Consider the following 9808-nt stretch of genomic DNA (forward strand, 5'->3'; position numbering starts at 1 on the left):
AGTATTTAAAAGACGTGTAGATGAGGCGCTTAGGGACATGGTTTAGTGGGCATGGTGTTGTTGGGTTGACGGTTGGACTCGATGATCTTGGAGGTCTCTTCCAACCTTAATGATTCTATGATTTTATGATTCTATGATTCTAAGTCCCAACAGCACAAGTCAGGTAAGCGAACATGTCATTCCACAGAGAGCTAATTAAGTCTCATGTCTACAGATCTACATCTTGTGCACCTTGCGCCTACCTCTAGTCCTCTCAGCTCCTTCTCACCTGCCTCACCATTGGCACTGGCAGGGCCAGCACTTCATAATAGGTTGAGGTGTACAGTCCCGGTTTCAGTAAAGTCTAATACCTGATACAAAATGAAAGGGAGCTATTGCCAGGATGTTCCCAGGGGAAGCCCGCCCTTTGGTACCCTGATGCTTCACCGTTCAGCCGGCTACCAGAGCAGGTCTTCTTGCTAGTGCCCCAAAAAGGGCTCTGACAGAGAAAGAAGTATTTCTCATATAAATTCCAGTAGGTAATCACAAGAGAAACTGATTGGAAATTTTTCTTATTTATGGAAAAATGGGTACCACCAAGAACCCCTTCTAGGACCCAGTTCTGGGCTCAAGGACAAATTAAAAGACTTTTCCCATGACTGAGGTCAAGAAGTCTAGTGCGAGTTTGCCAGGCATGCCCTTGTCTCAGTTCCCCTTCAGTTGTTTTGCCGAGCATTGGGAGGAGGTGAGATTTTTTTTTTTCCCCATTGTTGGAAAACAGTAGCCCTAGACTTTCAATAGATTTACTGTTGCAGAGGCAATTAGTACAAACATTCCATCTGGCATTTATTAGTAAAATAGATCTCACACACACCAAGCTGAGTCTTCATATATAATACAAACATACATATGTCTGTGAGTGTATGTATACACACATACACACTCGATGCCAAGTCTCCTCCCAGGACCGAGGGATCGGTTAGTTCTGTGTATGGATGCTAAGCCTTCTCTTTGTTACCTTTGCCTCCCATTTTCAGGCACTTTCAAGATAATACAAGTGCTGGTAGACACAAAGTCTTTTAGACTCTTGTTGTCTAAGAAAATTCACAAAACTTAGGAAAAAAAAGTTGCTTTATTGAAAACAGTATTGTGCTTAATGCTTTGTCATTTCAAATTCTGTTTCAACATTTTACGTTATCCGTTAAAGTATTACAAGATAATGAAACTTCTTTTAAAAAAATACAGAAAATCATGATAGCAAAATAGTAGCTTTACCCAAGAATAATGCACAGCAGGCTCAAGTCTAGAAACCAGACATTTGAAAACACACTTCTTCGTATACAGTGGTGGACTGTATACGGAACACAATTAAACAGGCTGACATCTGAGGGTTAATCATGACTTCAGCCAATCCACATGAGGACTTCCAAGAGAAAGGCAGTCAGTGTTTAGTGTTTCAAAACAGTAATGTAGCTACAACTAAACAACAACTGGTTGTTCACTAAGGCATCATGTATCCCAGCTCCAGAACAATGAAAAACGGTTAAGTCCACTCATCTCAATGCTAGGTTAAACCACAATAGTAAACAGAGAATTGAAAGTATGTCTGCTTATGTTTCACTGCCCATCAGATGACTTCTTTCTTCATTACTACCAGGAGGATTCTGCAGGCTGGAACTGGAACTGTTTGCATAAGGAAAAGAACAGGAGGGAAGAAACAGGTTTAATATTCTCTAGATACTTCTATGTAATACCAACATTATAGCAAAAAAGGCACACACGTGTAAAGAGCTACATGGATCACTGGATTTGGTTCCCCACTATTGCACAGAACCATGTACTATTGCTTTCACACCTGTAATTTCACAGAACGGTTCGGGTTGGAAGGGACCTCTACAGGTCATCTAGTCCAACCCCCCTGCCGTGGGCAGGGACATCTTCAACTAGAGCAGGTTGCTCAGAGCTCCGTCCAGCCTGACCTTGAATGTTTCCAGGGATGGGGCATCCACCACCTCTCTGGGCAACCTGTTCCAGTGCCTCACCACCCTCAGAGTAAAAAATTTCTTCCTCCTATCTAGTCTGAATCTACCCTCTTTTAGTTTAAAACAATTACCCCTTGTCCTATCACAACAGGCCCTATTAAAAAGTCTGTCCCCATCTTTCTCATAAGCCCCCTTTAAGTACTGATAGGCTGCAATAAGGTCTCCCCGGAGCCTTCTCTTCTCCAGGCTGAACAACCCCAACTCTCTCAGTCTTTCTTCAGAGGAGAGGAGTTCCATCCCCCTGATCATTTTCATGGCCCTCCTCTGGACCCGCCCCAACAGGTCCCTGTCTAGAGCCGGACAGTACTCCAGGTGGGGGTCTCACCAGAGCAGAGTAGAGGGGCAGAATCACCTCCCTCGACCTGCTGGCCACGCTTCTTTGGATGCAGCCCAGGATACGGTTGGCCTTCTGGGCTGCGAGCGCACATTGCTGGCTTATGGCCAGCTTTTCATCCACCAGTACCTGCAAGTCCTTCTCGGCAGGGCTGCTCTCAATCCCTTCATCCCCCAGCCTGTATTGATACCGGGGGTTGCCCTGACCCAGGTGCAGGACCTTGCCCTTGGCCTTGTTAAACCTTATGAGGTTCACACGGGCCCACTTCTCCAGCTTGTCCAGGTCCCTCTGGATGGCATCCCATCCCTCTGGTGTGTTGACCACACCACTCAGCTTCGTGTCATCTGCAAACTTGCTGAGGGTGCACTTGATCTCACTGTCTATGTCACTGATGAAGATATTAGACAGTACCGGTCCCAATACAGACCCTTGAGGCACACTACTCGTCACTGATCTCCAGCCGGACGTTGAGCTGTTGACCACTACCCTCTGGATGTGACCATCCAGCCAATTCCAGCTCACAGACACCCTCCTGGAGGAACCATCAGTAGGGTTTGCTCATTGATGCCACAGTCCTGCTGCTTGTATAGAACAGGCATTGCCTGGTTTAGGTCTCTGTTTAGGTCAGTAGGGATTTAGGAAAGCATACAGACAAAGTTTTTAAGCAATATTTCTATTGCTCATCCTGTCATTCATTATCAGGTTGGTAGTGAGGAAAAAATGGAAGCACAGCTTTCAAAGATTTGCTTTATATGGCTGCAAGTAAAATAAAGAATAAATATCTCAGCATACCTTCTCCTTGTTGCCTCAGTGATATAGAATATTCCAGTTGCAAGACCCTTTGAGGAAACAGTCAGTTACAATTGTAATAATAATAATAATAATCTTATGCAATAGCTCATAATTGCAATAGATATAAAAAGCAAAAAACGTGTAATTACTTACACTTAACAGTGCCCATCCTCCTTGGATGGCTGAGGCCCATTCAAAACCCAGCTTTTCATTTAGAAATCCTCCCAGAGTGGGACCTGCAAATGCCCTGCAACAAATCAAAATGAGGTATTGGCATCCCAAACAAAAAAGATAACATATCATATTCTCAGAGAACTTTTTTATTGCATTTTGTGGCCTCCCTCCATTGATTCTCTCTCCTTTGTCAACAAAGAGATTGTCTTCCACAGACCTAACTTTCCTATAATTCACAATAAGTATTAATTCTTTGTTTGCCATGGCCCCAGTAAACCTGTCTAGTTACCTCCTCAGCTGGAAATAGGATCCACATCAGAAAGCTGAATGCACTCTTTTCCGTATCTGGAATGGCTTAGAGGCCCCACTAAGGACCATGTTCTAACAGGGCATCTACACCGATCAATTTTATCGTAAAAGAAATTTAAACTCTCATCCCTCAAAATGTAAACCTTCCAAACTTCAAGACAAAAGACTGACGGATATAGGCAGGTGGGGAGGCACATTGTGACAGACGTGGTCACTGCAAGGTTGAGCTGTATGTAACTGCCCTGCACCTTCATGGCTGTCTAAGAATGCCACGAAAGGTTATGCAGCTGCTGTCACTTTATGAAAGGTCTTACCATGATATGGTCTCTCGCTACAGAAAGGGACAAAACTGTGTAAAACTAGACAGACTTCCCGGAAGCAAGTCACATAATAAAACCAGGTTTGATAACAGTGTAAAACTGGGGTTTGGTAACTTTATACTTTTGGTAACTATATACTACCTATATCTGTACTGAACCCTACGCCAAATAAACAGGACAGCTAGAACTTCAGTTAGCTTGAAAAAGATGGTGCAAATTTGTACCACTGAAACCCACCTGCAGCCAGAGGACTACAAGGACAGATAAAAAAAGTCCTAGAAGTGGCTGTCAATAGGGGGACTCTGTCACATCCGACTGAGTGACAACTCTGAAGGGTCACTCAGCCAGTAACACCTTTCACTCATTCCTGTGATGACCCTGGGTAAGAAAGGCAGGCACACTCTGCTAAGCTACGCAAACACAGACCTTGAAATATGGCTGTGGCTGGAAGAGAAGAGAAGATTCTACCCTAAGTTATCCTGGACAAAAGGAGGAAACGTGGAAAATGAAAAAGAGGGAACAGAATTAGTCAGGACCAGATACCTTCTAGACCACTGCATGTGGGCAGACTTAGCTTTGTAAAAAATGAGGGTCCACCTCTCTATTATTAAGCATTAAATATCTCAGTGACAACAAAAATGATCACACAGAAGACCAAGCTAACATCCACTTAATCACTGCAGCTTTTTGATATGCATTTCAAGGAAGACAAGTTCAGAGTCCATTCCCTTTGTTGGGTAAAAAGCTTTGTTTTAACATGTCAACACAATGACTACAATGCAAGACTTCTGGTTGTAATGCAGCAGGCTTTCGTGTGGCAATAGCGTAGAACCGAACGCTCACAGCTTACAAAAAGGTGACTGTATACTTACCCAAGGGACCACATGGCATTGAAGAGCCCAGACACCAGTCCCAGCAGACTCAGACCCTCTTCAAATCCATTCTCACTGCAGAAAGACAGACCAGTTAGAGTAGTACAATACATTATTGTGTCTCAGCCTACAGCCTTCCCCTATAGAGTTTTTTCCCTCCTTTTAATTTACACACAACATAAATAGTTAACAAGCAAAAGTGTACAGTGGAATCATGTCTGTTTACCCAGTACTTTCTTCTTTGCTGCCTCTCTGGAGGACTGCAGTGCTAATCCTCATCTCTGATGTCTTCCGAGTAAAAATCCTAACATCACACCATGGCTCATTCCCCATGTTTCATACAGCAAGTGTAAAACAGTGACAGTTGACTTAAGAAGGAAAAGACCTTGTTCCAAGAGGAACATACTAGTAAGAGTAAATCAAGACCCTTCTAGGTCATTACTGCCAAGCCACATCACAGACCTTGTACTTTGGGCAAGTATGACTCCTGTAGGTGCAGCTCTTAAAGCCAACGCAGTCTCAAAATCCAGTGAAAACTGCTTGCTATTAATCACCCTCAGAAGCTGAAATAAATCCTATGTACATGAAACCACACACAGGTCACCCCACGCTATGAGACTCAAAGTCTGATGGACTTCAGTGTGTTCATACTACTGAGGTACACACAAAATTATATTTGGAGTATGCCTGGGGTGCTCAGTCAGAAAAAACTAAGACAAAAGAGTAGTGGAAGCATTTAAGTGTTACTCGCTGTCTTTGTCTCAAAAAGGGGGAAAAAAGCCACACCAAAACCCCACTTCATATTCACCCCTGAAAATTAGTTGCAGTTTCCTACTGTCAGTAACATGAAAGATGTGTTGGACCGAGTTACTTACTATGCACAGTGCAGTATCTCTGGAAACACTGGGATAGCACTCATGCCAAGGGAAAAGCCAATCAAAACCAGCACTAGCACAAACATCCACAGCTGACTGGAAAAGAGGCATTTAAAAAGTTAGCTGCTGAAGACTCTTTTCAAGTAAAGACCCTGTTTGACTGAAGGCTGTTATATCAGCTCTCCATGACTGACCAGAAAACTAGGTTTCTTGAAGCCGAAAAGAACTCTACTTTAATGGAACACTAAAACTTGAAAAATACAGTTCTATGCTTAAAAAAAGACTTTGTAAAAGAATTTGAAAATCCTGTGCTCAAATTAAGTATTTCCTTATCAAATGCAGTTCATTTTAAGAGGAGCACATAGAGAAGAGGTAGACAGACAAGCTTAACTCAGCAATACATATGTCCAAGCTCCAGGCTTGGTTTGTTGCATAAGTGAAGGATTTTGCAGCTAAAATTTTGTAGCCTAATACATTATAACCAAATAGACTTAGCTACAGAAAAGAATGTTGAAGATTTTACTGATTTCTTTTTCTCACCAGCTCAAACATATGATCTCACCAGTTTCAAATGTATGATCTTCTTTAAAAATTAGAAGTCTAGGAGGAAGGAGTTGGCCAATTCTGCACATTAGCAAGCCTATCATCATCTTTAGCAGGGTGTATAACCTAGGACAGAAGGACTGTACAGCTGTTCTGTAAATGTAGCAGAGTCTTTTGCTGTGAATTAACTTGAGAGATATGGCAATGCAGTGTTCAGGTGCAGACATTATCTTTACTTAGCTAGCTGAAAACAAAGCTATAATCTGGCATTTTCCTCAGTAAGCTATATACAGAGAGAAAAAAAAACAATACTGCTGCACAGCCATGCAAATAAAACCCATAGTTAAGAAACACTGATAAAATAGAGAAAATTGAAAAATAAGACAGAAAGAGAACTTCGTTTCGCTGGAATGAAGCGCTTCCACTGGAAATGCCACAGAACTGGGAGGAAAGGAAAGCAGCATTCTTCCCACCACACACATTAACATGAGCAAACACAGTAACAGTAAAAAGCAAAGGAAAAGGATCTATTTTACGAAGCTGTAAAATCTCAGTTTTCAGATGCTTCCAATGCTTTACATTCATAATCTCGTGTAAGAAGTTAAAAAACCCCTGTTTCATGGTCAGAGGTGCTAATTATAGACTTGTGGACATACACGACTATGGTCATGACAGCTATCACAAAAACATCACATAAGGGGACAGGCTCAAGAAGGGGCAGTTCTGTACCTTTCAATGTGCAGTACAGGAGCAGGTCCTAACATGAAAAAGCACAGTGCTGTCATTAAGCCTCCAGATACCAGCAGCCACTTCCTGAGGTACTGTGAAAGAAAAGGAAGAGGTATGTAAGATGTGAATTTGTAATGTAACTATTTTGTCTTTTCTAATACCCCTCTTCTAAATCTTCATCTCCTGAAAAGTACGGCTCCTGTACAGACCGTCATTACACACAAACTGGGAATTCACAATTTCTCTGCCAGTGCTGAACACCATCAAGAAACACTGAATTCATGTTTCCTCGCCACCAATGCCATCACTGGCAGCAGCTGCTTAACACAGATTTCTTCAGGATACTGAGTAACAGTGCTTCTCTGTTAGCAAAGTATTTTAGGTCTTACTCTTCCTTAGTGTAAGGAATATCATGTAGCATTGCATGTAATTCTCATGTACAAAGGCCACTATTCGTTTCTGTCAGGAAAAAACAGTGTCAGAAAACTGGCACTGTCCTTCATGCACAGCATTCAAAGTATAAGTTTCCTTGATCAATTAGCAGTGGCTGTCAACCAGGCAGTTTTAGGTATACCACTGTCAAAGTCTCTTTCTATGGTGCAGTTAAGAGCTAGAGAACCATAGCCTGTCGGTGTGCTGATCTAATTTGGATATTACACTTTTTAAGAGATAAAGTCAATACAGCTATCCAGAACATCTTTACTCCTCTTCTCAAAAGCTGATAAAATTACATGTGGTCAAAAGCATGGATAACTGGGACATATTTTCCCACTCTCCATTCCATATTGGCTGGAAATAGACTGTGCTTAGTCCACCGGAAAAGCTCAACACGTTTCAACTACAGGATACTTGTCCAACACCCTTTACTATTTTGGACATTCTTGTATTACCTGGACCTTGCAAAAGAGACCTTCAAGTTGGCAGCATTCAGTGCACGTGCAAGGTCCTGTAAGACAGATCCCTTTACAGGACCAGGCCTACATCCATCGCTTCGCTATGGGAAGTCCTCTAGTTTTAACTAAATGCACAGAGTGCTTTACTAACCCTGCACAAACAGCCAGGGTAGTACTCACTGGCAGTTTGTCACTTAGGAGTCCGAGGAGGGGAGAAGACAGGGAGTACGAGAGTGCCAAACCGAGGAATACCAAGCCCACATAACCAGCTGGGAGTTTGAACTATGGAAAGGAAGACAAATAAAACAAAAAACAAAACATCAAACCATATATGCTACATTCATTAAAGGACAATCCAAGAATTATATTTTAGGTCAAAATACTGAAATGCATGATTTTAAGTATTTTACTGATACCATACAGAGGTTTTTCAAGTATTTGAAGTCATCAGCAGAGCTCGTTTCCTTCCACTCCCATTTCTAAGCATGGAGTGAAAACACCTGACACAACTGTACTCAGATAAAGCCTAAATAATCTCAGGAGGAAACACTGTGCTATGTCCCTACACCAGCACACTGGATTCTAACCATATCTGGCACATTTGAAACAGATACTTCAGACACTGAAATACAGATGGATTTAGTCTTTACCTCTCAGTTTTATTTCCACTTAGAAAAGCATAAATACTGTAGTCATCCACTGCTAATCAGTGCATCTTAAAAGTAAGCAGCGCTATAAAACACAACTCTGGCTTTTCAACCAAAGGAGGATTTTTATGAGAATGAGTAAGAGGCTTTTTGCAAACACCCCGAGGTCTACATTTTCCTAACGCAGAGTCACATTTCTGTACTGAAACAAAATGTATAATGAACCAAAAGCATACTAGTCTCTCAAACAAGTGCTTTAACTACCAGTTAGAAGGTATTCCAAGATGTTTCATGTGGCATGGACTACATAAATATTCACTGTTTCTTTGCCATATGCAAGCACATGATAATAACTCTAATTTAGTGGTTAGAACACCTGCCAAGAAGGCTACAGCCCTTTCACAGCAAACACCTGTTAGCACAGAGCAGAGGGAAAGCAGAAGAGCCACACAAGCGCACAATATTCTACAGTGGGATAATTACAGATCCCTCCTGGGTGGTGGAAGACGTACATTCACATCTACACTGATGGAAGAGGTTAGCACCAAGTCTCCTCCACCCTGGATGAGTGCTCTAAGTGCTGGACTAGACAGACGAAAAAGGAGCACAACCACCTGCGAAATGCTACTCCTTGGAAAAACAATTAATTAATAAACCACTCAAAAAAACATCTCTTAATTTCACACAGGAACAGAATCTTAAACCGTTTACTTCAAATTCATTACTGTAAACGCCATGGGGAAAATAAATAAATAAAATTAAGTAGGAAACAAATAAATAAATATTAAAATAAATTGAAAAGAAATAAAATGGCATTTGCCTTTTTAATGAGTGAGTGAAGAAGTCAGCTGGCAGGCTACATAGTTGCAATCAGTTTAATTTTGGCATTGCTGTAAGAGAAGGCAGAGCTGTGACATCACGTCCCCAAAAACAAATGTCCACATCAAGAGATAGAACACTGTCAGTGACTGTTGCAGTTTTGCAGAATTTGCTTTCAGAAAGGAGTAAGAAGTCCCTCGTTTATAAAACCAGCTGCTATGCCCCGTTCAAAGAAGGTACTCTGCAGTTGAAAGCCAATTAAGTGGAAAAAGCACATTTTTAAAGGCCTTACATTTCCTCGTTCTCAAAGTTACCAAGACCCAGCAGCAACAGATGGTGTCAATGGAAACTGTGATTTGTCAGTACTGTGGAAATCCAGTTATTTGGAAATTATATTATTAACAGTTAATTAAAGCAGTGTAATTGGATAGGGCTTAATTTTGTTTAGGATATTTAAACCACATTTATAACCAGTTATTT

General features: G+C 41.6%; 1 protein-coding gene across 1 annotated transcript in view; it reads right to left on the minus strand.

Annotated features, from left to right (window-relative positions):
* Positions 1-804: 804 nt before the first annotated feature.
* SLC18B1 (solute carrier family 18, subfamily B, member 1) overlaps positions 805-9808 on the minus strand; it is a 21641-nt gene continuing 12637 nt past the window's right edge. The window contains 7 exon segments of the mRNA XM_009319134.1: positions 805-1662; positions 3148-3194; positions 3301-3394; positions 4823-4897; positions 5698-5793; positions 6970-7061; positions 8043-8154. Of these exon segments, the coding sequence (XP_009317409.1) occupies positions 1590-1662; positions 3148-3194; positions 3301-3394; positions 4823-4897; positions 5698-5793; positions 6970-7061; positions 8043-8154 (589 nt within the window). The 3' untranslated portion in view covers positions 805-1589.

The sequence above is a fragment of the Pygoscelis adeliae genome, unplaced genomic scaffold (assembly GCF_000699105.1).
Source record: "Pygoscelis adeliae isolate BGI_AS28 unplaced genomic scaffold, ASM69910v1 Scaffold172, whole genome shotgun sequence".
Taxonomy (NCBI): domain Eukaryota; kingdom Metazoa; phylum Chordata; class Aves; order Sphenisciformes; family Spheniscidae; genus Pygoscelis; species Pygoscelis adeliae.